The sequence below is a fragment of the Talpa occidentalis genome, unplaced genomic scaffold, assembly GCF_014898055.3.
Source record: "Talpa occidentalis isolate TD23 unplaced genomic scaffold, MPIMG_talOcc4v2.1 talOcc4.17, whole genome shotgun sequence".
NCBI lineage: Eukaryota > Metazoa > Chordata > Mammalia > Eulipotyphla > Talpidae > Talpa > Talpa occidentalis.
The window spans coordinates 46,822,610-46,850,105 of record NW_023601754.1 but is presented as its reverse complement, the minus strand read 5'-3'; the positions used below and the strand labels follow the sequence as shown (position 1 = coordinate 46,850,105).

Below are 27,496 nucleotides of genomic sequence, written 5' to 3'. Positions count from 1 at the left end.
GAAACACCTGCGGTGGCGGCCCACCCCCACCCGCTGCTCCAGCCCCCCATCCCTGACCCCCTCCCACCGGGGTTGGCCTTCGCCCCTCCTCTCCCTGGACAATGCCTCACCCCCGGTTCCTGTGCCCTGGCCCTGGGTCTCGGTCCTCTCTCTAGATCCCCGCCCCCTCCTCTCCGGGGCTCTGTCCCCTGCAGGCCCTCTAGGTTCCTGTGGCCCCCTTTAGGTGCCTGGCCCCCCACTCTCTTTATCCCCCTCATCCTCCCCACCCCCAGTCTCTCAGGCCCCTATCCCCCTCCGGCTCCCTGGTTCCCCTCCCCGGATCCCTAGCCCTGCCTTGGGCCCATCCTTCCCGCCTGGGTCTCTGTACCCCGTGTCTGGGTCCGACACCCTTCTCTCGCCCTTGTCCCCCTCCCTCAGGGTGTCTGTCTCTCCCTCTAGCAGGGGATGGGGCACAGTTGCAGGCTGAAACCCGGGGCGGTGCCCCCTCCTGACCGTCCCTGCCCCTTCCTGCCCTCTTTGATGCGGCCCCACTTCCTCTGGCAGGAACCCCCGCCCTCTCTGGGTCTGCGTGAAAAGGAGCCGCTGGGCCGGTCCAGCGCAGCGTCCCTGGCAGCGGCAGCTCCTCTCCTCATGGCCCTGTCTCCCAACCCTTGTACCAGTGCTGTGCCTCAGTCCCTGGTACAGGTTTGGGGGGCAGGGACTTGGGGGCCCCAGCAGCGCCAACCCTGGGTGAAGTCGGCGGGGGACACTAGCATCTCCCTTGCTGCCCACCTGCGTCCGGGTGAGGGTCTCTCCTGCGCTCCTCCAAGCCCCTGCCTCCCTCCAGCCATTCCCGACTTGCACCTGACCCTGCTGCCCCCCTGCCTGGCTGCCCTGCGCCACCCACCTGTCTGTCCCTCCCCGCGGCTCCGTGGTGTCTGACACCCACTCGGCTCCCCTCCACTTTCCCTTTTCTCTGTCGCTACAGCATTTAGCACCACCACTTACCTGCCCCCCTTCCCGTTCTAGCTCTCAGTGTCCTAAGTCTCCCCTTACTCGCCTGCCTCAGTTCTCATTTCCAATCTCTCCTCACACCGCCCCCCCACCCCAAGTCCCACCTCGAGGTGAGCCAACCTCTTCAGGCTGGGGCCTCTCAGCTTGGACTTAAGGAATACAGACCAAGCTCCTAGTGGGATTCCACCTGTCCCCTCCTGGTTTTTTGCTATTTATGGATATGAATTAAGAACAAGTTTCCAGAATTTGAGACTGGGAAGTCAGCTACTTGCTGGGGGGCAGACCAGACATGGGGGGCAGACTCAGGCATGAAGGATGGACCCAAGCCCAGGACAGGGACCTGGAGGGGGATAGGAACCTAGGAGAACCTGCCCTCTCCAATCGCCTTGCTGGTGTGCAAAATGGGGTGACTGCCACTTAGGAGGGATAGGGGGCTGCTGGGGACCCTGCCTGGCTTTCCCGCTGTTCCTTTAGTCCAGAGATAGGTAGGCCCAGGTTCTCGCCAAGAAGCTCCCAGTCCAGAGCCCAGTGTGTTGCGAAGGTCCCCACCCCCCACCCCTGGCCTAGAAGGCGGCTGCTGCTTCCCCCCACCCAAGTAGACCAGAGTCTAGCAAACCCAGGGCCTCCACCCTCACTCACTTCCTCCCCAGAGACCTGGGTGGTGGTGGTGGGGGGGGGTGTGCTTAAGCCCAGGTAGAAGGCCTCACTTAATCCTACAATGAGAAGGTGACAAGGCAAAAGGACCCAGGGAAGGAGCAGCATCTTAAGGCAAAGTCATCTTCACCCAGCAATAAAGGCAGTAGGCAGAGTTTGGCCCCCACAAGATGTGCAAGAACTCCATCTTTTGCACGACCACCCCTCAATTCCCAGGCTCTTCTCTCCCCACTCAGGGGTAAGGATGCAGACACCTGGAGCCTGGCCTGTGGGTAGAAAGAGCTTTTATTGTGAAGGGGTAAGCGGGCAAGTGTGCAGCTCAGAACTTCTGGAACTGCTTCTTGGTGCCAGCCGCCTTGGTCACCTTGAGCACGTTGAAGCGCACCGTCTTGCTCAGGGGCCGGCACTCGCCCACTGTGACAATGTCGCCGATCTGGACGTCCCTGGGGGGGGGGTGACCATATTATGGGAGGCCTGCTTCTCCTCAGAACAAGGCCTCTCAGCTTTAGATGCCACCGAACCCCAAGACCCCATCTCCGCTTCCACCTGCCCCTGTGTGTTTTATTTACTGAACATGAGTTATGAGCAAGGCACCAAGCTCAAGGCTGGGCAAGGGGTGCTGCAAGCTTTTGGGACCCCGGGGCAGAAAAGCTCCATTTGCCACCTCTGCTTGAGAGAAGCCAGGGCTCCCTCCCAGTTGCCTGGACAGCAAGGACCCCCTTCCCATGCCACCCCCAATCCCCAGCCTGGCAACCAGGGCATCATGTTAACACCCAGGTGAGGCTCCACATCATTCAGCCTTCACTACAGAGCCCTGTCCTCTACATCAGGGGTTGGGGGCGGGGTGCACATGGGCTGGAGAACCAGGGACCACACACTCACCTGAAACAGGGGGACAGGTGGACGGACATGTTTTTGTGGCGCTTCTCGAAACGGTTGTATTTTCGGATGTAGTGGAGATAGTCTCGTCGGATGACAATGGTCCTCTGCATCTTCATCTTGGTCACCACACCTGAGGGAAGAGACAGGCCATCTGGCAGGGTCCCTGGGAGCTGCCAAGCAGGTTCCCCACTAGAAGCTTTACTGCTGGCATCAGCTGTGCCAAAAGGCTTTCTCAGCAGTGCCCGTGGCGGGCATCTGAAGACCATCGTGAGAACAGACATCATCTGCTGAAGCCCGCTGGAAGCAGGGGTCTCCTCTACACGCCCCACCCCCGACCCTGGAATCTGAACCCTGGTTCCCAGAGGTCCTCACTCACCGGACAGGATGCGCCCTCGGATGGAGACATTACCGGTAAAAGGGCATTTCTTGTCAATATAGGTGCCCTCAATGGCCTGCAGGAATAAGAAAAGGGAATGAGCCTTGAACAAGAATCTCCCGCAGAGAGGGCGTGGCCTCAGGGTCACAAACTACAACTCCCAGCAGCCCAGGGGCAGCCAGTCACAAGCGAAGGCAACTCAAGGCACACATGCAGGGACATGGGGGTCTCTTCTTTGCTCTGAGGGATCCCTTACCTCCTTGGGCGTCTTGAAGCCCAGACCGATATTCTTGTAATATCTCGGGAGCTTCTCCTTGCCGGTTTCCCCAAGCAGGACTCTCTTCTTATTTTGAAAGATGGTCGGCTGCTTTTGGTAGGCACGCTCCGTCTGCGGGAACAAGTCGGTGAGCTGCTGGGCCCGCAGCAGGCGCCACCGGCCTGGAAAGCGCCCCCGAAAACCCCGAATCCCATCCTCGCCAGCTTTACTCCCCAAACGCTGGCCTCCAAGACTGAGTGCCCGCGAACTGTCACCCCAAATTCCCCTCTAACCCAGACTCAACTCTAGGTCACTAAGGCACCTACGCTCAGAAACCTCTCCCACGGCCTGCAGAACTAAGTTCTCCGAGGTTGAACCCCAAACACCACGGTCGTGAGGAAACCACCCGTAAGCCCTGACTTTTAAGATCGCCACAAGACGCTGGGGCCTCCATTAAGCCGCAAGTGCGGAGCCCCAGGACCCGGGCGGCGCAAATCTAGACAGACGCAGACACGCGCCTTGCGCCCGAATTAAGCCCCAGGAAAGCGAGGATGTCCGGGAAGAAGCCCCCAACTGGGGTGCGGGGTCCGGCCGGCCAGGACACGCCCCTGAGACCTGCGGTGGATCCCGCGGCCTGCGCGCCGGCCCCGAGCCCGCACCTGAATGTCCGCCATCTTTCCGGCCGCCAGAAAAAAAGAAAGTCGCGGCGCCTTCCGAGTTTCCTTATCCTGCGCACATGGGCTGGAGCGGAAGTGACGGCGAGGGGGCGGGACAGCACGGTTTGGAGCGCACTGTTCGTCGGGCGCGCCTCTGATTGACGGGCGTTAATCTCGCGCGCGATTCGAGGATTGCACCCACGCCGCCATGATGGTGAGGGCAGCGGGTTGGTGTGTGTGGGGGGGAAAAGGACATTGTTTCGCGAGAGTTAGGCTATGGCGGACACGGCATCTGCCCGTTCTCGTTGGGGAGGTGGGGCGAACCTTGATCCCGCCCGAGTCATCGCGAGACTCCTAGGGAGGCCGCCATTTTTCTGCGGAGTATAGGTTCACGTGGAGTTTGGGGACCGCGTGGTTGTGTCCGTGCAGCGTCCAGGCGGGATGCGGCGGCCGCCATCTTTTTGCGGGGCGGGCAACCGGAAGGTATTCGGAGCGTCGCGGCCGCCATCTCTGTGAGGGGAGAGCGCTCAGTTCTCCTCAGTTTTATAACGGGATGCTAACGGGCTGTTTTTTAAATTTCTGTAGCGCCAGATCTTAAGAAGCCGTGGATTGCGCGGCCCCTGCGTGAGGATGGGTGGGTTCATGTCCCCTTTTGTCCATGGGGAGATGAGCCCACTGCAGCTCCACGTTCTTCAGAAAGTGAGCGGCAGGGGCGGGATTTTAACCGGGACATCAGGCCCCGGAGTTGTTAATCTTCTACCTTTAAAGAAGGAGCCCTCGAGGCCTTTTGCTGCTCAGCTCGCGCTTAAACGAGCACCCATTGTGTGTCCTGCCCTGTGCTGGGCAGTGGGGCACAGCCCGGTGCTGCCAGCCAACCCTGACAGCTGACCACACCCCCGCTCCCCTGGACCTGCAGGGCTTGCAACGCAGACCTTAGCGCAGCCTGGCGTCCCGTCACCTTTAAGTGTTGGTGTCATTTATGTGAGTGTTTCTTTGCCGGGCGCTGTGCCGCCTCAGCTGCTCTTCCCTCTCCCCCGCGCCAGGACTTACTGTGAGCCCATTTTATAGAAAAGAGAGAGGAGGCTGAGGCTCAGCGGGGCTTCACCTCTCAGGGTGACACATTCAGTTCAAGCAGTCAGGAAAGCAATCCCGGGCCATCTGACCATTTTTTTCTTTGTGTGAAAGAACTGGGGTGTAGGCCAAAGGTGTGGGGGCTGAGAGGATTCACCAGAGACAGAGCTGGGAGCAGAACAGGCGGATTGAATGAAATACACTGCTGAGGACAGCAGCAGATGAGACAGGAGATGTCTGTGGCGCCATGTGGGTATCTCCCTGGCCAGGACTCGAACTTGTACTGCAGGGACTGTGGGTAGCTTCATAGGTTGTGTCTTAGCCCCTGTGCCACCAGGGAGGCCCATGCATAATATGTTTTAATTGTAGTTGTTTCAGTTCCTCTGGGGCAATCCTCAAAGGAGAAGAGAGACTTGGCATTTTTGTTTTAAGACCTTTTTGGGTCTTCCTCCCTGGTGACTGGGTAGTAGCTTTATAACTTAGTTTTTGAAGAAAAAAAGTAACTTACGTAGCTTTAGAAGGACTTGGAAAGGACTTCTGATAAGTCAGTAAAAAAAAAAAAAAAATTGCGGAACCCACAGTTGGTATCTCGGAGACATGTGCTAACCACGTAGGAAAGTTACCTAGAAAGAAGGCTCTGGAAGGAAATGTATGACATTGCCATGTGCTTTGCATCTCCAGGTGGTGGGATTAGGTGTGATTTCCTCTCCATTTCTTCAGAGTTGCAAGCTGCTGAGTGGTGAGATTTGATGATAAGGGAAACGCAAAGAAACACTTCTCCACAGTAAGGGTGAGGGGCCACGAGACATTTATTTAGGTGCTTAGCTTTTAAGTGTTTTTGGTCACAACCCACAGCGGGAATTGCGTTCTACACTGACACCTCCCCCCTCCTTCCTCTCACTTTTTGTCTTTGCACTCTTTCAGGCTCTCCTCTTTGCAAAACTTTCCATTTCTAGTCAGTTTTGTTGCCTTATTTATTTTGTAAATTTATTTATGCATGCAAGAGCTGGGGTAGGCCAGAGGTGTATGAGGGTGAGAGGATTCACCAGAGACAGAGTGGGGAACTGAACAGGTAGAGCTACTGAAATACACTGCTGAGGGGAGCAGCGGGGAGACAGGAGAGGTCTCCTGCGCAATGTGGGTCAGCTCCCTGGCCAGGAATCAAACTTGGGCTACAGTGGCGATGGATAGCTTCATCGTGCTTAGCCTTTAACTCCTGTGCCACTAGGCAAGAACTGCTTTATTTATTGTGGATATTTTTTCTTTCTCGAGGTTAACACTGGCTTACAACACCTTGACTTGTACAGGACCACCCGCCACAGGTGACTCGCCACACTCACACCTATGGTCCTCTTAGTCCACGTAGCTTATGAGGTGAACAATAAAAAAATTTAGTTCTAGGGCCTCCCCAGTGGCGCAGCGGGTTGAGCGCAGCACTGTGAAGCTGTCCACAGCCTCTGCAGCATGGGTTCGATCCTCGGCCGGCCAGGGAAATAGATATAAAAATAAACCTTAAAAAAAAAATTTAGTTCTAGGTGCCCGGTGCCCCCCATGAGTGGGGAGGAACATTGTAACTCAGAAAACCCACGGTACAACTGGACATGTGGAGACAGGCTGGGGGAGCGGCAGCGGGGAGCTGCAGGGGAAGATCTACCACAAGCTTCCTCGGCACCCAACTCCAACTCGGGTATCAGGTTGCTGGGCTGAGCAATCCAAGCCTCAGTCCTGCCAGGCGATCCAGGGGCTGGTCCACCATGTGCTTCACCCACACCTCGGTAAGTCACACCTGCTTACTGGGTGGGCAATGCAAGGCACCTAAATGCTGCCATTGACCCTTCCAGGGACTCCCATCAGTGGGAGGCACCTAGTGGATTGCTGGATGTCATTACTTTTTGCTTGAAATAACAATAGTATGTCATGTTTCCAGCAACTCTAAGTTTCAGCCAAGGTGCCTGCTGCTGCTTGCAGTGTCCTGTCCCAACTTCCCCAGTGGATCCTGATGTGGCACTGATAGCCCACTTGGTCCCTCATGGAGAATGGCTCTGGACTGGGGGCAACTCCATACTTTGCAGCTGAAGAGACAGCTTAAGGCAAACTGGGCCCTAATTACACCAACACCCACATGGTCTCAGGAACCAGCTCTCAGTGTCCCCACAGCTCTCCTCCTGCATGGGGCAGATGATCAGCCACCCCATGTCTTAGGCAGCTGTTATTCCTCACCCCCCCACCTTCTGCCAAGCTCCCCTGGGTCTGCCTCTGCTGCACAGACACTGCAAGGACACCAATTTCTTTGAAAATAATTTATTTGTCTCCCATCACAGAGTACAGGGAAGGCCCAAGGGCCACACCAGAGGCTCCTGGCTGCTTGGATTGCAACCCCGCACCCACCCGAGTGTGGTCACCTAACAGCTGCAGAGTATAGACCCCAACCAGGTAGGATGTTTTCAAGGTTATTTTGCAAATATTGAAACTGAACTGGTTGTTCCAACAAGGAGGCTGTGGGCAGATTCTGCCCGCACGGCTGAGTGCTGCCAACTTTTCAAGGGCCCTTCTTTAGACAGCAGGCACTAAGGCCCTTTCTTGTCCCTAGCCTCCAAAGGCCCAGGCTGCCTGCCCTGGGGGTCCCCCACATCCCGGGGCGGCGATGGAGGAAGGGCAGGCCAGGCCACGCATGAGGAATTAACAGTCAATTTTATTGGGCTCAGACCAGGAGGCCATGGGTCTTGAGGACCTCTGTGAACTTGTCGATTTTCTTCTCCACGTTCTTTTCGGCCTGTTTCCGTAGCCTCTGTGGGATTAAGATAGATGTGGTCAAGGGCTGCTTCCTGGGGTCTTCCTTTATCTCAAGGCCCCCAACCACTCCCTAGCCCAGGTTAGGCCTCAGAGGCTTCTAGGGTACACTGTACAGGGTGCCCTCACCATGAGCTGTTTCTTCTTGCGGTAATGCATCTTGGCCTTCTCCTTCCTCTTCTCCTCCAAGGTGGCTGTCACTGCCTGGTACTTCCAGCCAACCTCATGGGCCAGGCGCCCTAGGTAGGCAAACTGCAGGGAGGGAGGAGCAGTGAGACCTTGGGACATGGAAGCTGGACTGGGATTAAGACCTGAGAGGAGACTCTGGGTACACCCAGTAGTCCCACTTCCCAAATAAACGTAAATTAGCACGAGACCACCCCCACCCAGACAGGCTTTCTGTTCCTGGCATCAGCTGAGCCATTGGCATTATCGGCACTGCCCACAGCGGCATCCGCAGACCATCGTGAGAAAAAGCCATCATCTGCCAGTCTCCAGGACAAGCCAGCCACCCCTACATTGGTCCTGGGCTCCCCACCCCCAGCCAGCATCACCTGGAACTCACCTTCCGGGTGGGCTTCAGCCGCACTACCTTGAGGGCAGCAGGAACCACCATCCTTTTTTTCTGTTAGAGAAGGAGAAGGGCTTAGAGACCCGGCGAGGGACAGACAGGAGACCCTTGGCTGGGGCAGGCGTCTCAGCCAGTGCTGTTCTCATGAGGCTCAAACAATGTAGGTAACCGTGGAACATCATGGACGCCAGAGGGGGAATGTTGCCGGTCAGGGTGGCCCAGCTCACCTTGTCATAGGGTGGCGGGATCCCATCAAACACCTTGAGCCGGTCCAGGGCAGCCTGGCCTCGCTTGGTCTTGTGGGGCAGCATGCCTGTGAGGAGGGGCAGGCCTGCTGAGCGAGGCTCACGAGGACCCCTATTCCTGTCCCCCCATAACTGGCAGACAGTGGCCTCAGATGGTAGTGCATGTGGAGTTATCTCATAGTTGGGGAACTCGAACATGAGTGGGAGAAGTTCTCATCACTGGCCACCCCGCCACCTCCCACACTGGCCTCTAGGCCCAGCTCACCTCGTACAGTCCGCCAAAAGATGCGGCTGGGGGCCCGGAAATGGTAGGGGCCGCGGGATGGATTGGTGTTCATGCGCTTGCGGAGGAAGGCCAGGTATTTCACTGGGGAGAGTAGAGTGTGAGATCATCACACCCCAGGACCTTTTTTCCCTCCCAACACACCCCAACAACTGTCCAGGTGACCCCTCTCACCCCCTCCTGGGGGGGGGTCGTCGTTTTGGAAGCCCAGGAAGCCTGAGCATCCCCTAGGCCAACCTTCTCTAGTCCTATGCCCCAACTTACACTTGTTCCTGTAGAAATTGCCAGAAATGTTGATGCCCTCACAGCGCACGACCACCACTTTCCGGCCTAGAGGAAAGGGACAGTGATGCAACCATTAAGTCAAAAGCCAGTACACCTGAGCTGCTACCTCCACCTGCCCAGTTATAGCCGAGGACAGCACAGGGAAGGGGGGACCTTCCTGGGCTTAAAGGACAATACAAAGCAAGCCAAGGCCCTGGCAGGGAGAACCTACCCAGATAACTGTTACCTCAGAGCTAGATCCACACTTAAAAGTTAAAGGATAGAGGGCCTCCCCGGTGGCGCAGCGGTTGAGCGCTGGGTTGCAAAGCTGCCCACAGCCTCTGCAGTGCCGGTTCGATCCCCGGCTGCTCCCCGGCCACCGGAGGAGGGTCCCACATGGCGCGCAGACCTCTCCTGCCGCCCACTGCTCCCCTCAGCAGTGTACTTCGGTCCTTCTGCCTGCTCTGCTCCCTGCTCTGGTGAATTCTCTCACCCTCCCCACGCTTCTGACTGTACCCAGTGCTTGTATAAATAAATAAACCTTTATAAAAAAGAAAAAAAGAAAAAAAAGTTAAAGGATAGAAAGTAGCTTTTCACCCCAGAAAACTAATCTGGTCCTCCCAGGGAGTGGCCGGCAGGTCTCAGAGCGGTGCATGGAGTTGATCTCATGGTCGTGAGACTCAAACGAAAGATGGTGATTGTTGCTCATCACCGACCTCTGGGCCAGAGCACAGTCGGGGGACCTGTGGCAGAGGGCACTTACCCAGCAGCACCTGCTTGGCCACGATGGCCGCCAGGCGGCCCAGGAGATGGCCTCGGCCATCGAGAACCAGGACCTGGGGACAGGAAAAGGGCTTAGTGACAGTTCCAACTTCCCACCCCAAGCAGCTGTAGCTTTCTCTTTTGACTTTATCCCCAGGGTGTCACCTGTACAGGTACAGACCTGAGACCCAAGACAACTTACAGACAGGGCCTAGAAAGCAAATGGTTGCCTGGTCAGAGAATAAGACATCAAAGACTATGCCTCAAATTTGGGCTTAAGGACAATCATTTTAGGCCAGTTGTACTTGAGGGTAAGAATATGAACCAGGGTTTGAATCAAGGCAGGCAACTACTGTCAATCATCAGTGGATCAGAATTCATGTATCACAGGAATTCTGAGAGAATCCAATTCTCTCCTGACCTCAGAAGGTAAATTCTGTTATGAATTGCACAGCAAAGAAAACTGAGGCTGAGTGGGTGGAGCTTTAGGCATGCGCCTTGGATAAAGAAACAAACTTTCTCAGCTTCACCTACGGGTTTTGCCTTCTACTTTGAGGCAAAATTAAGACATAAAGCTAGGCTTCCTGACAACGTGACTTTGGCCAAAATAATCTACCGCTTCTCACTTGAAACGATTTAATTAGGCAAGATCGGAAGCTGCAGTGACACCGCAGGACACAAGCTCAGGGGACGTGCGGCTTTTCCTCTCAACCGCGCAGACCCATTATGTCAAAATCACGTGGACGCGCCCTTCTAGAGCCAAGCCTCTGCCTATCTTCCCCGAGGACCACTAGAGCAGTTCATTCTTGACTGGCCTGCACTGAGGACTTGGTGCGTTCAGACTTCTGCCGAGAGCTGCAGGGGAACGTGCACTAGCGATCCCACGAGGGGTTCGGTCAGCCCACGCCGTGGGGACGGCAGAAACATCCCCTTTTCGGCCAACCCTCGGCGTCCACAGCCCGAGGCCGCCGCGCCGCCCTCCGCGTGCTTCCACATCGCCGCGGACACACGCTTCCAACGCGGCCAGGGCCCGGCCGGGATCGGGGTGAACGGAGCCCAGTTTAAAAAAGGGAGACTCCCCCTATGCTGAAAGCGCCCAACAGCCGCCCCGCGGGGCGGGATGCTGCGTCCCAACCAGCGCCAGGCACAAAAGAGTCCCAGTGACTCCTCTCCCCCCCGGCACGGATTCCTCTTACCCCCAAAGCTTCCCGGTTTTGCTCAAGTATCGACTTTAAGCTTCACAACACGCGTACGAGAGAGAAGGGGGCCCAACCCCGTTTCGGCCTGGGACCCACCCGGCCCCACGCCGCCCCGGCCCGCGCGGAGCCCCACCTGCCCCTCCGCCATCTTCGGCAGCCGCCTGGGAAAGAAGGAAGAGTCGGCGCAGGGTTTCTTATCCCTTGAAACAGGGGCGGAGGAAGTGACGCCCCACGAGCGGCGCGGGAGGCTTTCCGTTTTTTCATTGGCCAGAGGGTGGGGCGCGTGCGCAGAGATGCCCCGCTCGGAGGCGGGACCTCTTCTGACTGCCCAATCCGGGTAGCGATCCTAGCGGAGCTCGGAGGCCACAGCAGGGCCGGGCGGGAGATCACGTGGTGAGGAGGCTGCTCCGCCGGGGCGGGGCCGTCCGGCCTCAGCCGCCATATTGGAAGGACCGCAGGTCTCCCTCATGCTGGCGGTGGGCGGGGTTTGCGGGGGGAGCCGTGTTACCGCAGAAACGACCGCCGGCTGCAGGACACGCGGTGGCCTGCAGGGGGCAGCCAGCCTCGCCTTCAGCGCTGCTCTCGGCGGGTCGGTATCAGTGTGACCTGCCGGACCCCCAGACCCAGTCTGGGCCTCAGTGGCCGCGCCTGTGAAGACTAGCTTCGGCCCTCCCGCGGCTGAGAGTGTGAAAAGGGGTGGCGTCCAGGCGCCTCAGTGTTTCCCAAAGGAGCTTCTTGACTTCAGGACGCTAGACCTCGCTGCTGGGGTGCGCTCCTCTCCACCCCACCCTCCCAGACCTCACCGCCACCAGCCCGCCGACCTCCCGCCGACCTCCCGCTGACCAGCTCTGACCACCCGCTGACCTCCCGCTGATGGTTGGCACGAGAGTCACTTTGTAACCATCACAGCACTGTGATTCAAAAGGTGGAACAGGTAATGGCAACACCTGAGCCTCTTAGAAACCATCTGGGGTCCGGTAAGATGCAACTAAAGAACAAGGAAAAATCCAGAGCGAAAATATTGACAACAGTCAGTTAACTGCACAAGCCCCTTTAGCTTCTCATTTACGTACTCTTTTAAATGGTGGCTTAGTGCTACCCGGAATGAGAAACTCCCTTTGCAGAAAGTTCTAGTGGTTCAGTCTGGATTTTGGAGGGAAGAACGAAACCACCCAGTTCAGGTCCATGACACTTTCCTCCAAAGAGCCTCCCTGGAAGCTCAGTCGGGGCCAGGTGCCTCCTCTGGACTCCCCCAGTGCCTGTGCCATCTCCATTAGCTAGAGTCCGTGTCCTACAGAGGCGCTCTGCCCTGGCACCCACCCAGGAGTGGGAGAGGGTAGCTGGTTCTGACTTGGTCCGGGTGCCAGAATCGCCCTGCACTGGCCAGGAGGCCCCAGGACGCCTCAGAAAACTGGTATTGAATAGAAATGTTGCATTAACAGAAAAACCGAGACTCCATCCAAACTACCCCACATCCTAACCACAGACAGGCCCTGCCAGAGCTGGTAGAAAATGATGATTTATATACAGTCTCCTGGGGACAAGGGCTTTGTACAGAGGGGGGCAGGTAAGGCGTGAGCTGGCGCTGGGTGCTGGAATTGCCTCCATCCTGGGGAGAGGGTAGGAGGAGCAGCGCCTCCAAGGAAGGGACCAGTCTCTAGTTGACTTCCTCTGAGTCCCCGCTTTGTGTCCTCTGGCAGGTGACTCCTCTCTCTGGGCCTCTGTGTCCTCTGTAAAATGGGACAATAGATGTGATTGTCACCGGGCTGTCTAGGGGTTCTGGACAGAAAAAAGCATGGGGCTCAGGGATGGGCACCCAAACAGGTCCATTCAGGGCCTCCCTGGTGGCGCAGGGGTTAAAGACAATACTATCAAACTATCTCCAGCCACTGAAGCACGAGTTTGATCCCCAGCTGACCAGGGAGGTGACCCACATAGCACAGCAGACCTCTCCTGCCTCCCCCGCTGCTCCCCTCAGCAGTATATTTCAGTAGATCTGCCTGTTGTGCTCCCCACTCTCTCTGGTGAATCCTCTCACCCTCCACACCTCTGGCCTACACCCCAGTTCTTGTATTCATAAATAAATATTTTAAAAAAACCGTCCATGCAATGTGGGCTCAACTATACGTCAGGGTATGGCCATGCAAGAGAACAATGGAAACATGTTTAGATCTGTGCTCTCTGGCCACCTTCATATTCAGAACTTTATTTCAATGAGGTCAGAAGACTGGCGAGTACTTCTGGTGCGCATGGTTGGACTAGAGAACCCACAATGCCTAGCGTTCTCCCACTTCCACTACTGGGGCTGCCAGCCACACGTGGCCAGGGCCACCAGGAGCTGGGGTTTTGGTTTTCAAACAAGAATATCACCTTTCTAATTCATTATTTTTTCTTGAAGTAATACTGGTTTACAATGTTACATGTGATTCAGAGGCATAGGACTACACCCATCCACCACCAAGGCACCCAAAATCCACCATCTTAGTCCATGGGGCCCCTCCCCACACTGTCTACCCCCTTCCCAGCTTTTAGCCTCCAACAGCTGAGTTTTTATTTTACCTGAATTTTTAAAACTTATTTTTATTTATGCATGCAAGAATGGGGGTGCAGGCCAGAGGTGGGGGAGGGTGAGAAGATTCACCGGAGACAGTAGGGAGCAGAATATGTGGACTGGCTGAAATACACTGCTAAGGGGAGCAGCGGGGAGACAGGAGAGGTCTGCTGTGCCATGTGGGTCAGCTCCCTGGCCTCAGTGGCAGGCTACAGTTTGATAGCGCTGAGACTTTAACCCCTAAGCCACCAGGGAGGCCCCATAGTTTACCTGATTTTTAAAAATATGGCTACTGAGAGAGGTGGGCAAAAGCCCAGCCAGGGACTAGAGTAAGAGGAAATGTCATTGTACTTCTTTAAAAAATCATCAATTTCTTTTTTTTTTTTACAATTTTACATAAATTGCATAAAAATGACTTTAGGTTTGTGACAACCAGGATGGACCTTGAGGGGGTTATGCTAAGTAGAGTAAGTCAAAGGAAAAAAGCCACCAAAAAACCCCATGATTTTATGTGGAAGATAAAGAATCAAAGCGAATGAACAAACAAAACAAAACAAAACAAACCCTTAGATTCTGGCGACAGAATGGTGGTGACCAGCGGGGGAGGAAGAGAGGACGTGGTTGGAGGAAAGGTTAGAGGGGGGTGGACCTAGACCTTTGGTGGTTGGGTGGTGTGGTCTCTGCAGATGGTGAGGTGTGAGACTGTACCCTTAAGCTGACACCAGGCTGCAAAGGAAGGTTTCCTCCATTAAAAAATGAAGGCTGAGGGGACCCCCTGGTGGCGCAGGGGTAATGTCTCAGCCTCAGCACTATGAAGCTGTCCCCAGCCACTGCAGCGCCAGTTTGATCCCCAGCCAGGGAGCTACCCACATGGTGCAGCAGACCTCTCCTGACTCCCCGCTGCTCCCCTCAGCAGTGGATTTCAGTCAGTTCGCCTGGTCTGCTCCCCACTCTGTCTCTGGTGAATCCTCTTACCTGCCCCCCCGCCACTGCGCCTCTGGCCTGCACCCCAGTTATTTATTTATTTAGTTTTAAGATTTGTTTGTTTATTTATTTATACAAGAACCATGTGGGACCCTCCCCGGCCAGCCGGAAATGAACTGGTGCTGCAGAGGCTGCGGACAGCTTCACAGCACGGTGCTCAACTGCCTGCGCCACCTGGGGGAGGCCCAGCACCCCAGTTCTTGTATGCATAAATAAATAAATCTTTAAAAGAAAAAAAAAAGGAAAGCATAACTAACATTAAAAAAAAACAAAGTAACGCGTTTCTTTAAAAGCAAAGTGTTAGGGGCCTCCCCAGTGGCGCAGCGGTTGAGCGCTGGGCTGCGAAGCTGCCCGCAGCCTCCGCAGCGCTGGTTCGATCCCCGGCTTCTGGCGAGGGTCCCACATGGCGCGCGGACCTCTCCTGCCGCCCGCTGCCCCCCTTAGCAGTGTACTTCAGTCTGTCTGCTCTGCTCCCCACTCTGGCTCTGGTGAATTCTCTCACCCTCCCACACTTCTGACTGTACCCAGTGCTTGTATAAATAAATAAATAAATAAATAAATAAATAAATCTTAAAAAAAAAAAAAAGTGAACTTTAAAAAAAAAAGCAAGGTGCTTACTGCAAAGTTTAGTCCTGTAGGTGGCCTGTGTTATATTTCCATTGGACGTGTTGCTCTGAGGGCTCGGTGTGAGTGTGTGCCTGTGTCACCTCACTTAACCTCTCAACAGTTCTGTGGTAGAAGGACTATTAATAGTGTCTTTTGTACAGAGCAGGAAACTGAGGCAGAAGCGTGAAAGGCACAGATGCCTGAATCCAAGCGCCAGAGTTAAATCTTGGCTCTGCTACAGGCTGTGTGACTTTTGCCAAATTAGTTTCCTCTCTGTGCTTGGTTTCAGGCACTGTGAAATAGGGATGAGAATGGCACCCGCCCCTTGATGAGGTGAGTTAATTTGTAGAAAGCCCCAGCACCAAGACTGAGTCCCTGAGGCACTAGATGTGTGAGCGATTATTCGAGATGTTTCTTGGTAGAACCCTCTGGACCCCCCTCCCTCCTCCAGCCCCTACACACCTCTCCCCAGGTCCCTTCCTCCCTCACCTCCCATGCTCCCTGCTGCCCTGGGCAGGAAGTCCCAGCTTCCTTGACTAGAGTTTGAGGCTTGGATTTTCTGACCGCATTTTCCAATCCTACCCCCCCACCCCCCCACCCCCGCCTCCAAGAGCTCTTCCATACCTGGAGGGCTTTGTCAAGGTGGTTCTCTGCCTGCTTCCTGAGGCCAGTCTCCTGGCTGTCCAGCCAGCGCTCTGGGGGCCCCTCTGGGCTCACTGTCTTTCCCTAACCTCCCTCTTCCCTCAGCAGCCCCACGAGCCACAGGGCCGACCCTGGATTCTCTGTGCCAGTTTCTCTAGTGCTGTCCCTCCTCACCCCTGACCTGACTCTGCCTACCCTGGCTTCCTGGGTAAGTCCCTGAGGCACTAGATGTGCCGCTCGTGGCTCCAGAGAGCTCTTCCTGAGCCCACAAGTGGTGCTGCCTGCCCCTCCCAATTCCCAGCCCTCCAGGGTGGCCTCCATCCCACCCGACCCCTCAAAGTCCAGGGTCCTCTATTTGGCCAAGGACTTACCCAGACCAGTTAGTGCTCCATGGACCTCAGGGAGTGCACATCCTGGGGGCTGAAGTCGGGGGCCACCTGTGGACCCCACAGGGTCAGCCATGACCGGGTGCTGGGCCTCTGGGCGCCGAGTGGCCCTCCCCACCACACCGGCTCACCTGCTGCCCAGAGTTGTGCTTCCGCCGCCGCCTCTTCCTCCTGCGCAGGCACCGGACCACCAGCACCACCAGCATCACCAGCACCACCAGCAGCAGGAGCAGCAGGAGCAGCCGAGGGGTGTGAGGGGCTGGCAGCGCTGTGGCCCCCAAGGCCCTGGGGCTCCTCGGGGACAGAGGGGTGGAGGACTCTGGGGGGAGAAAGGAGACTGGGTGACAGAAGAGAAAGGCCCAGCCAGGACAAGACAGGCAGGCCTGCAGGGCACTAGCTTTGTGACCCCGGGCGGGCTGCCGGCCTCTCCGAGCCTCAGTCTGTTCGCCTGTAAAATGGGAGAGGCAGCACCTCCACCGCCTAAGGGAGTGTGAAGTGCTGAGAAGGGGTGTCTGGCACCGGGGGGTTGGCTTTTATTTTATAACTGGACAAACTAGCGATGTGCCACTTAAAGACGTTTGGGTCAAGGACAGAGCAGGGGGGGACAGCAGGTCCAGGAGGCGGTGCCCAGGGGCGTAGGAGGCCCTGTGGAGCTGTGTGTAACGACTCTCTGATGTTCACAGGATGAAATCTCTGAAGATACATTTCTCAGAATGTCTCCTGTCAAGCAACTGTCTCTTTTTTTTTTAAAGATTTATTTATGCATTCAAGAACTGGGGTACAGACCAGAGGTGTGGGGGATGAGCGGATTCACCGAGAGACAGAGTGGGGAGCAGAACAGGCAGACCTACTAAAATCCACTGCTGAGGGGAGACAGGAGAGGTCTGCTGTACCCTGTGGGTAGTTCCCTGGCCGGGGATCGAACTCCTGCTGCAGAGGCTGCGAACAGCTTCACAGTGCTGTGCCTAACCCTTGATGCCACCAGGGAGGCCCCTAGCAAGTCTTGACTGGATGTTTCTAGAACTTATTATCAATTTGGGTCTAGCCCTTCCTCCCCTAACAGTCTGTGAGCTCCACGTGGGCAAGAAGAACATGGTCCATCTTATTTACTGCCAGAGTCTACAACCTTGTGATTGTTAAATAATCTTTTTTTTTTTAAAGATTTATTTTTATTTGTGCATACAAGAACTGGGGTGTAGTCCGGAGATGTGGGGGGTGAGAGGACCCACCAGAGAAAGAGTGGGGAGTAGAACAGGCAGATCTACTGAAACACACTGCTGAGGGGAGCAGCGGGGAGACAGGAGAGGTCTGCTTTGCCCTGTGGATCAGCTCCCTGGCCGGGGATCGAACTCGTGCCGCAGTGGCTGCAGACAGCTTCATAGTGCTGAGACTTAACCCCTTGCACCACCAGGGAAGCCCCGTTTAAATGTGTTTTATACATGGTTACTGGAAGGTGCACCCAAAACCTGTGGCTCTGTTTTTGTGGAACGGGGCTGCCTGAGAGAAATAGACAGGGGTGGCCTCAGAGGTGGGTAAACCGAGGCCCAGAGGGGGTGAGCTCCAGGGAACATGCCGGGAAGTCAGGAGCAGAGGGGGCGTGAGGCTGGGGCGGGCGCTGGGAGCCCTCACCTGGCTGACACTGCAGCTCCAGGCACCGGGAGAAATTCCGGCGGGTGATCCAGGGCTTCAGGGCCCCCAGCTGCTGGGAGGTGTCCTGCAGGAGGTGGGAGATGTTGGTCTGGACGAAGCGAAGGCAGCTGGGGAGGGGCTGGGGGCAGGGGAGGGAGATGTCACGGCCACATCACACCCCTGTGTCTGCAGTCCCAGCCCGGCCACACCCAGCAGCAGGGCCCAGTCAGGCCTGGGTCTTCTGGAGACTTCAGACCCCTGCCCCCCCCCCCCGGTTGCTAGGGGCCAGCGTCCTTAGCAACGCCGAGCAGCAAGGTCTGAGCCTTGACCCTTCACCCATGCTCTGGTGCCTAGAGCAGAGTTATTCTCTGTAACGGGGTCTCCCCCACAACCTGGGGGGAGGCCTGGGGTGCCAGCTCCACCTCCCTTGGTGCTACCAGCAAAGGAATTCTCCAGAAAGACCCAGCCGAACTTTTACTTCCAATCCCCGGAAGGGACTGTGGCTCCCCTCCTTGCCCCCCCACAGTTCAGGGCTGACCTGGAAGGCACATGAGGTGACGAAGTGGATCTCGGTGTTGACGTTCTCCAGCAGCTTCTGCATCTGGGCCCCCGCCACGGCCTGGAGCCGGCCCATCCAGCGCTGGGCCAGGAGGAGCCGCCAGAAGGTCCCGCAGAGCTCGTCCTGGGGGCAGGGTGGGGGCCAGCCAAGCTCTGGGTTCCCGCGGCAGAGGGGCAGGGGGCGGGGTGCCGGGCCCGGGCACCCCACCGGAGAGGGGAGAAAGCTAGCCTGGTCCTTGGGGGCAGGAGCTGGGGGTCCCTCCTTCCCGCTTCCACCCGGGCCCGCAGGCCCGTGACTCACGTCCTGCAGGTTGGAGGCCACGGTGACCGGGTAGTCTTCCAGCAGGTAGTCGGCCTGCGGAGGGGCCGGGCCGGCTGAGTGCGGGAGACCCCCGACGGCGCCCCCGAGAGGGGGGCAGGGGCCCATCGAGAGGGGGACAGAGAGCCTGAGAGGGTGCGGGCGGGGAGACCGGAGCCAGACCCCAGCCTCGGAAAGGTCAGCGCGACGGGGCGGGCGCTCACCAGCCTGCGGATGGCGGCCGCGAAGGTGGAGGAGATGGGGTTGTACTGGAAGGAGCAGTCGGGGGTCCCGCGGAGCCCGGGGCTCAGCAGCAGCAGCAGCAGCAGCAGCAGCAGCAGGGAGGTCTGCGGGGCACGCGGAGGCGGCTCCACCCGGGCCCAGGCGGGGCCCCACCCCTCTCCGCGCCTCCTCCTGCGCTCGGCGCGGCGCGCTCCGCTCCGGCTCGCCCCGAGATTCCGCGCCTGTCCCATTGCGTCCCGTCCGCCTAGCTCCGCAGCTGCCTCACCCCGGCGTCTCCTCCAGCCCTGTCCACCCCGTCACCCCACCTCCTGCAGCCCCGTGCATCGCCCCGCCGCGCCCCTGCGCCCAGTCCCCGGCATACGCACAGTCTGGCTCCAGGCGGGCGCCTGCACTGTCATCTCGGCCGGGGGCCCCTCATGCCTGTGGCCGGATCTTGGAGGGGACAGAAAAGCAAGTCTCGGACCCCCACACCCCAGCCCTTTCCTCGCCCGCCCCTTCACCTCCACACCCCTCCCTCGGCCCCTTGATGTGGCTGAGTTTCCGCCTCCCACTCCCTCGGGCTTCCTGCGCGAGCCCCGGTTATGGTGAAAACTCCTCATCCCCCCTTCCAAGAACCCCGACGTCCGGTGCCCGGAACCCTCCCCGGGCCAGGGACCCAGGAACCCGACCTCCATCCCTCCCCCTTCAGCAACAGGAGGGGGACCCCGGCCCCGCCCCTCGGGTCGAGGAGCGCGTTTGTCCTCACGCACCAGCCTTGCCCCAGCTGGGTGTGGAGGCGCAGCCCGGTGACAGCCCGAGATCGAAAGCGAAAGGGAATTTTGGGGGAGAGCGTGAGACGGAGCGGACCGGGGCGGCCGAGGGCGCCACCTGGCGGCGCCGCCTCCGCGGGACGCGGCTGTGAGGCCGGGTTGACTCCCAACCACGCACCCTGGGGCGGGGAGCAAGTCACTCCTGGCCCTTCGTTTTCGCCCTGAAGCCCCCTCCAGCCACATCAAGGTAGGGGGAGGCTCAATCCCTCCAGATGCCCACCGCACATTGTCCGCCGCGTCAAAAGTTCTCCAGAACCCAACCCACCCCTTCTCGCCTCTCGGGCCACCATCACCAGGGTCCTGGCATCCTGGCACCACCATCTCCCATCTGAATACCAGCCACCTTCTGCTCCAACTCCTGCTTCAGACCTCCGGCCCCCTCTGCCCCCCTCCAGCCTGGTCCCCGTATGCAGCCAGAAGGAACCCACCAGTGAAGACCTGTCAGCTTCAGTCCCTCCTCTGCTCCTAACACTTAACCACCACTCTCAGGATCAAAGCCCAGTCCGCACAACAGCCCACAAGGACCTGCAGGAGCTGGCCTGTCCCCCGAGGCCCTCACCTCCCAACCCTTCTCTCATCCAGCCACCCAGCTTCTGTGCTGGACCCAAGACACACACCTGCTCCAGGGCCTTTGCACTGGCTGCTCCCCCATAGCCAGGAATGCACTGCCCCAGATACCCACTTGACTCACCCCATCTCAATAGGTCTTAGCTCAAGCAAAGCCTTCCAGGACCAGCTTGTTCAATGGCGCCCATCCCAGTTACCCCAGTTCATCCCTGCTCTGCTCTCCCTCGTGATCGCCTTCCACGACAGTTTACAGTTGTATGTAGTTTGCTTTTCTCCATTATCAGTTGCTCCCCTTGGTACCTCAGCCCCGGAAGGCTGTGGCGGGCGGCCTGTTCACCCTGCCTGACCTCCAACACCTAGAACTGTACCTGGTTCTTAGCAGGTGTTCAACCTGTTTCTTTCCTTTTTCCGCTGTCACTTGTGTGTGGCTGATTTTAATCCCTGGTTCCTGGGAGATGGTCTCTAAATCCTAGGAATTTCCCCCAGTAATAGGAGTGTCTCTGTTATTCATGGGAGGACCCCCCCTTGACCACACCTTATTATGCTAATGGGGTGACTCAGGAGGCTGGCTGCTCTGGCCAGAAGACCAATCGATCACGTGACCACAGGGTTGGGGCTTGCAGGGTTTAGCTATCAGCTGAATTTGCCAGACCTCCAATCTCCAGCCCCTGGGGGAGGCGTTTCTCCTCTTCTCACTGCGTCCTCTGTTCTGTCTCTGACAGATGCTTTCTGACACTGGCCATTAGCCATGGGGCCCGCTCAGATAGCCCAGGATAATCTTCTCCATGTTTGCACCTCCCACCTCTCAGACCATTTTTCTAAATCTGGTCACATTTATGGGTTGTGGGAGTGAGGATCTGAATCTGCCTTTTGGGGGTCTCCATTCAACTTACTCTATCCCTTCAAGGAGCTTTCCACCTCCAGGCCTTTGCGCATTGTGGCTCCTCCACCAGGCATGCCTTTCCACCTAACTGCTTAATCTCATCCTTACTGTCCTTGTCCTTCGAGTCAGGAATCAACAGGGAAGTACAAACCAAAACCACAAAGAGAAATCACCTCACACCCTGTAGAATGATTCTCTTTCCTTTTCTTTTTTTCAGTGATCTATTTATTTATGCATACAAGAGCTGGGGTACAGGCAGGGGGTGAGAGGACTCACCAGGGACAGAGTGGGGAACAGGACAGGCAGACTGACTGAAATACATTGTTGAGGGGAGCAGCGGGCAAGTCAGGCGGGGTCTGCTGCGCCATGTGGGCTGCTCCCTGGCTAGCCGGGGTCGAACTCGTGCTGTGAGGCTACGGACTCCTTCATAGTGCAGTGCTCAACCCCTTGCGCCACCAGGGAGGCCACCCTTAGAGTGATTTCCATTAAAAAGAGAGAAAACAAGAGAGAGTGTGGATAAAAGAGATAAAGAAGATATGAGATATGTATATGATGTGAGTATATATACGATGTGATATACACACACAATGGAATATTATTCAGCCATCAAAAGGAAATCCTGCTTTTTGCAACCACATGAATGAACCCGGAGGGCATAACGCTTAGCAAAATAAGTGGCCCACAGAATGACAAAGATGACAGGATTTCACTTCCACATGGAATTTTTTCTTAATTCTTATAGTTTCTTTTTTAAAAAAAAAGATTTATTTAGGCACACAAGAACTGGAGTACAGGCGAGAGGTGCGGGGGGCGGTGAGAGGATTCACTAGAGACAGAGTGGGGAACAGAACAGGCAGATTGATTGAGATACACTGTTGGTGGGAGCAGCGGGCAAGACAGGAGAGGTCTGCTGCACAATGTGGGTAGCTTCCTGGCTGGCTGGGGATCGAACACGTGCTGCAGAGACTGTGGATAGCTTCATAGTACTGTGCTTAATCCCTTGAGCCACTAGGGAGGCCCTGGAAGTCAAAATAAAGTCAAATTTCATAGAACCAGAGAGTAGAATGTGGTTCCCAGGGTTTGAGGAGGTGGAGCAGGACGTGGGGAGATATTGGTCTAAGAATCAGGCTTGTATTTAGAAGAAGACTAGTTTCTGAAGGTGCATCAGACAGCATGGTGATTAGAGTTAGCTATTGATTGTAGATGGCAGCTGTCCTCAAATAAATGTTGTTTCCCTCACTGTCATTGTGTAATAAGCCTAACGAGAATTGAAAAAAAAAATCCCTGCTGATATTGAGCGAAATAACGTTATCCAAGGATCTGACTTCATTATCCATCTTTTTTTTTTTTTAATAGAGGCATGTTTTTATTTATTTGTTTGTTTGTTTGTTTGTGTTTGTTTATACATGCACTGGGTACAGTCAGAAGCGCGGGAGCGTGAGAGAATTCACCAGAGCCAGAGCGGGGAGCAGAGCAGGCAGAAGGACCGAAGTACACTGCTGAGGGGAACAGCGGGTGGCAGGAGAGGTCTGCGCGCCATGTGGGACCCTCCTCTGGTGGCTGGGGAGCAGCCGGGGATCGAACCAGCGCCGCAGAGGTCGCCGGCAGCTTTGCAACCCAGCGCTCAACCTCTGCGCCACCGGGGAGGCCCCATTATCCATCTTTTTTGCTAAAAGTCCTAGTTTCCAAGAATCTGTGGCCCGTCTGAAATGAGGACTAACTGTACTTGAAAGTCGCTAAAAACGTAGATCTTGCATGCACACACCACACACACATGTGCACACCACACACACACAGAGTTCAGTATGCGAGGTGCAACTTGACTATGGTGGGTAATCATTTCACAATACACATGTATGTTCCATCGTCCCATCATATACCATGAAAAAAATCACGCTGTGAGCCTCTCTGGTGGCGCAGGGGTTAAAGACAGTGCTATCAAGCAATTGGCAGCCACTGCAGCACGAGTTCGATGTCTGTCCAGCCAGGGAGCAACCTGCATGGCGCAGCAGACCTCTCCTGTCTCCCTGCTGTTCCTCTCAGCAGTGCATTTCAGTAGATCTACCTGTTGTGCTCTCCAATCTCTCTGGTGAATCCTCTCACCCCCTACACATCTGGCCTGTACCCCAGCTCTTGTATGTATAAATAAATCTTTTTAAAAAAATCACGCTGTACAACCAAACGCCACACAATTTCTGTCAACCAGGACTCAATAAAACAAACCAGACAAAACCCTGAGCGTAGATGACACCTTCCTTGCCACCCCCGACCCTTACCTCAACACAGACATGCAGGCTGGCTGTGGGGTCTTACCCAGAGCGCCCTGAGCTCTGCTGTTTTTACAGCACAAGTCACCTGAGATTATGTCCGCGTGTCTTTTAGCCACAGTTGAACCAACCTCCCCTGTGCTTGCAGCTCTTCTGTGCTCCCAAGTGCCCTTGAGACACTTTTCCAGACGCTCGGTTGGGATGGGGGCTCGCCCCAGCTTTATTTCCTCTCCATGTTACAGGGAAACCCCGAAGGAAATGGGTGTGACCAGGTTGTGAGTCCTCACCTCCATGCTTAAGAACTTGAAACAAGACCCAAAACAAGACCCAAAACAAGACCCAAACAAGACAGGCAGGGAGACAGAAATTTTAAAAAGGTTTATTTACAAGGGAGACCACCCTGATGGTGCAAGGAGTAAAGTGTCAACACTGTGAAGCTGTTGGCAGCCTCTACAGCATGAGTTCGATCCCCGGCCAGGGAGCTACCCACATGGCACAGCAGACCTCTCCTGTCTTGCCTGCTGCTCCCAGTCAGCAGTGCATTTCAGTTAGTACGCCTGGTCTGCTCCCCACTCTGTCTCAGGTGAATCCTCTCACCCCCTGCACCTCTGGCCTATACCCCAGCTCTTCTATGCATAAATAAATCTTTAAAAAATGGTTTATTTACAAGGGGAGTGAGAAGAGAGCGGCAAAAGAGAGAAAGGTTAACTGGCCAACATGTTCTTCCATCAATACAACCTGAGCGGAGACACCGCGTATAGGCGGAGACAGAGACGGGAAGGTGAAGAGAGCAAGCAGGGAGGTCGGGCACGTGTTGGGCTTTAAACCCGCCATGGCCGCCTAGCCTCGCCCCTATCCCAGCCCCGCCCCTCGCCTAGCCCCGCCCCTCGCCTAGCCCCGCCCCTCGCCTCCCGGAAGTGGGATTCCCGCCTGCTGGGAGCAGGCCTCAGGCCCCAGCGCCGCGTGGCGTGGAGATGGGGTGAGTTCTGCCCAAGACGCCACTCAGTGGCTCGGCGTTTGCGCCGTCTGTCCCCCTGCCGCTCCTTGATAAGATTTCCAGTCCGACCACGGCTCCAGCCAGGGGTGAGGCCTCCTCCCGCCCCTCACTGCCCCTCCCGGTTGCACAGCCTGGAAGTCTCCCTGGCATGGACTGGGAGTTTGTTGTGTTGTGGGGTGTGGCCATTCTCTGGGCCTCCAGCTTGGTCTCCCAGAGCCTGGCACCCAGGAGGGCTTGGGGATTATGTGTTGTTGCATGAGACCTGGCAAGGGACCTGGCTGAATCACTCTGGGAGCTTGACGGGCCCCTTGTCCCCTTTAAACCTCCAGCCGGGAGCGGAGGGTGGGGGTGGGTGAGGGAGGGGGTGAGGTTGGGGGTGGAGGGGTAAGGTACTTGAAGCAAAACAGGACATCCCTTCCACATCTGAGTTTCGCTGAAGCTATTTGTGGTCCTGTCCCATCCAAGGAGGGCTGTTCACGCCTGTCTACTGGCCCTCCTCCTGGCAGGATTCTAGGGAGTTGCACCTTGTGCAACTCAGGTGTGGTCACATGACTCATTCTGGCCCTGGAGGGAGTGGACGTGATAAGTGTCAGTTGGGGTGTGGCTCTGTGTTTGGTGGAAGCGAAGATGAGATGGAGCCGCCTCTGTCAGCATGGGGGCTGTGGATGTAACAAGTTCCCCAGAACTGAGATGGTAGAACGAAGCAGGCACACCTGTGGAGTCAGTGGACTAGACTTAGGATGGCGGCAAGATCCACTTTCCACACCCTGACATGTTCTTAGACCCTGGTCAATGCATGTGATCCTTTGTGTGTAAGACTAACGACACCAGGTGGCTGGGGTGATGTGGCATGCACGTCTTTGTTCTAGTAAGATCGATAGGGCTGTGTATAATGGTGGCATCAGGGGAATGCCTAGGAAAGAGACACCGGGGCCGTCAGCAACCTTCTCAGGGTTGGACAAGGACAGTCATGGCCTCAGGTGGCATGGGCACAAGATGGAGTCACTTTGTTTTCTTCTATGATGGCTCTGATGAGGACAGGTAGAACAAGCAAGAAATGCACTTTGTGGTTTTGAACCTTGGTGCTCTAGGGGTTGTGATACTGCGGTAAAGCCTCACCTGTCCTGACTGCTATACCCTCTTCTCTGTGCCCCCTGCCTCGCTTCAGCCTGGCTTAGCTTCTTTGTCATGCTGAATGGCCAGACCTTCCTTGACAATCCACTAGCTCGCTGTCTCTCTTGGCAGTAGACAGAGCAGTGGCCTCCAAAGACTTCCACATCCTATCCCCGGAACCTGTGAAGGTGTTGTCTTACTTGGTCAAAGGGACTTGGCCAAGGTGATTAAACCAATGCTTTTGTGGTAGGGAGACTAGCGTGGATTAGCCAGGTGAACACAGTGTCATCGCAAGTGAAATAAGGGGGCAGGAGGAGTCAGAGGAGCGTTGGTGTCAGCGGAGTCGTGGCCACAGAAGTCAGTGCCATGTGAGAGTGACCCCACCGCAGACCTCAGGGTCGGAGGTGGGGCTACAAGCCAAGGAACGCTGGCTGCCCCTAGAAGTCGGAAAACACAAGGACACAGAGATTCCCTGGATCCTGAGGGACGCAGCCCTGACCACAGTGACGTCCGGGTCAGACTTTTCATTTCTAGAGCCCTAAGCTCAAGCATCTGTGTTTTGTTCACACCACTAACTCGGTGGTCATCTGTGACAGCAGGGACAGGAAACAGACTTCCCACCCACTGGAATAGCAGCTGTGAGCTTGGGATCGGTCTTGTTCATGCCGATGTCTCCAGGGCCTAGAAAACCGTCCCTCACAGCACCCACTCCATGGATATTTGTTGATTAAGTGGCTAGTAGTGTGGACTGGGAGAGCCTGTCCCCAGGCCCCACTGATTGGCCCCGTTCCTGCCCTCTACCATAGCTGATTGGCTCAGATCCTGCCTCCCCACCCCTGGCTGATATTGGCCCAGAAGCTGCCTGAACCACCTGAGCTGATTGGCCCAGAAGTGGACACCTGGTCCGGGCTGGCCAATCCAGTTTACTCTCCGGCTGAGTGGTGCGGCCTTGCTTGGTGGGCTACAGGCCTGCAGGAGTTGGCTCCGCAGGTTAGAGCAACATGATTAACAGGAAGGGCGCTGAGGCCACCACTAGAATGCGGGAAGGAGTTATTGGGTCACAGCCCGGGCACTTGAGCCTTCCAGGGACTTTCCCCCAGACCGCCTACTCTGGGTCTCTTGTGGCCAAATGTCCACAGCATGGGAGAGGTTTTCTGTCCTGCTCAGCTTCAGCAGAGCACTTGCTGGTTCTTATTTGCCCAGGAAGATACGGGCCTGTCGATAACAGCAAACAGCCTTCAGCGCTGCCCAAGTACCCACCACTGAGTCAGCCTCTGAGATTGGAACTACTAACCCCATTTTGCAGAAGAAACTGAGGCTAAGTTGTTAAGTTTTCCTAAAATCACAGGCTAGAAAGATCTAAATGAACCTGACGGGCAGGAACAAGACCAAGAGCTCATGTGGCCTGGGGAGAAAGGACCTGCCCAGGTTCCTCCCTGCATTGGGGGGTCTTAGGCCCTGGGACACCCGGATGTATGTCTTGCCCTGTATCCTGTGGGTATTTCTGAAAGCTTCCAGAGTTTCCTTTTGTCCTGAGTTCGTGTGAGTGGGCTAGTTGCCTCAAAAAGAACTATGCAGGCGTGGCGGGTACTGGCTCATGGAGGCCAATTGTTAAAAGTCTGGGAATTCTGTTGCCCATTTCCGCTCACTGAATCATCTAGAACTTGATATTTGATGTGGTGGAAATTGACTGGGTTTTGCAGGGGCTCCCATTTGCTTCCAGGGAGATACTGTGTTTTATTTTATGTTGTACACCCCAGATTCTGAGGTGAGAGAAAGCCAGAGAGCAGGAGCCGGAGGGAGTAGATCGGAAGAGCGAGGAGCCCCCGGGTCCTGCTCGGGACCCCTGAGCCCCACACAGGCTTTCGCTTGGCCACTAGCGTGCAACAGGCAGTGAAAATGGCCTGGAACAGACCATAAGTTGCCTCTTCCTCCCTCCCTCTCGCCCTCCCTCCCTCCCT

At 56.2% G+C, this 27,496-nt stretch overlaps 3 protein-coding genes, 1 long non-coding RNA gene and 5 other non-coding genes across 11 annotated transcripts; 1 reads left to right on the top strand and 8 right to left on the bottom strand.

The window, feature by feature from the left end:
* Nucleotides 1-1,887: 1,887 nt before the first annotated feature.
* On the bottom strand, nt 1,888-3,896 carry RPS11 (ribosomal protein S11). Its single transcript, XM_037516985.2, has 5 exons — nt 3,821-3,896; nt 3,162-3,293; nt 2,906-2,981; nt 2,530-2,659; nt 1,888-2,090 (listed from the first exon to the last, which is right to left on the bottom strand). Exons 1-5 carry the CDS (start codon nt 3,833-3,835, stop codon nt 1,967-1,969), a joined length of 477 nt encoding a protein of 158 aa, XP_037372882.1. The 5' UTR covers nt 3,836-3,896; the 3' UTR covers nt 1,888-1,966.
* On the bottom strand, nt 2,731-2,818 carry LOC119250612 (small nucleolar RNA SNORD35). The gene has a single exon (XR_005126350.1). It is a non-coding gene; the product is annotated as a small nucleolar RNA SNORD35 (small nucleolar RNA).
* Nucleotides 3,897-7,560: 3,664 nt separating the features above from the next.
* On the bottom strand, nt 7,561-11,192 carry RPL13A (ribosomal protein L13a). The gene is made up of 8 exons (XM_037516983.2): nt 11,136-11,192; nt 9,805-9,877; nt 9,042-9,107; nt 8,760-8,861; nt 8,477-8,562; nt 8,244-8,303; nt 7,808-7,930; nt 7,561-7,676 (listed from the first exon to the last, which is right to left on the bottom strand). The coding sequence occupies exons 1-8, from the start codon at nt 11,148-11,150 to the stop codon at nt 7,590-7,592; spliced, it is 612 nt and encodes a 203-aa protein (XP_037372880.1). The 5' UTR covers nt 11,151-11,192; the 3' UTR covers nt 7,561-7,589.
* On the bottom strand, nt 8,081-8,167 carry LOC119250611 (small nucleolar RNA SNORD35). Its single transcript, XR_005126349.1, has one exon. It is a non-coding gene; the product is annotated as a small nucleolar RNA SNORD35 (small nucleolar RNA).
* On the bottom strand, nt 8,369-8,439 carry LOC119250607 (small nucleolar RNA SNORD34). Its single transcript, XR_005126346.1, has one exon. It is a non-coding gene; the product is annotated as a small nucleolar RNA SNORD34 (small nucleolar RNA).
* Nucleotides 8,637-8,721, bottom strand: LOC119250604 (small nucleolar RNA Z195/SNORD33/SNORD32 family). Its single transcript, XR_005126343.1, has one exon. It is a non-coding gene; the product is annotated as a small nucleolar RNA Z195/SNORD33/SNORD32 family (small nucleolar RNA).
* Nucleotides 9,677-9,760, bottom strand: LOC119250605 (small nucleolar RNA Z195/SNORD33/SNORD32 family). The gene has a single exon (XR_005126344.1). It is a non-coding gene; the product is annotated as a small nucleolar RNA Z195/SNORD33/SNORD32 family (small nucleolar RNA).
* Nucleotides 11,193-11,582: 390 nt separating the features above from the next.
* On the top strand, nt 11,583-17,295 carry LOC119249582 (uncharacterized). Its single transcript, XR_005126161.2, has 3 exons — nt 11,583-11,936; nt 15,433-15,476; nt 15,891-17,295. It is a non-coding gene; the product is annotated as an uncharacterized LOC119249582 (long non-coding RNA).
* Nucleotides 12,504-19,687, bottom strand: FLT3LG (fms related receptor tyrosine kinase 3 ligand). 3 transcript variants are annotated; one of them, XM_037516982.2, is made up of 9 exons: nt 19,649-19,687; nt 19,265-19,331; nt 18,881-19,003; nt 18,660-18,713; nt 18,339-18,482; nt 17,801-17,939; nt 16,303-16,490; nt 16,157-16,222; nt 12,698-12,732 (listed from the first exon to the last, which is right to left on the bottom strand). In XM_037516982.2, exons 2-8 carry the CDS (start codon nt 19,295-19,297, stop codon nt 16,166-16,168), a joined length of 738 nt encoding a protein of 245 aa, XP_037372879.1. In that variant the 5' UTR covers nt 19,298-19,331; nt 19,649-19,687; the 3' UTR covers nt 12,698-12,732; nt 16,157-16,165. The 3 variants fall into 3 exon arrangements, with proteins under 3 accessions (XP_037372878.1, XP_054553280.1, XP_037372879.1); XM_037516981.1 differs by lacking the exon at nt 16,157-16,222 and having other exon boundaries at nt 12,504-12,732; XM_054697305.1 differs by lacking the exon at nt 16,157-16,222 and having other exon boundaries at nt 12,504-12,732; nt 17,801-17,885.
* Between the last annotated feature and the right edge of the window lie 7,809 nt (nt 19,688-27,496).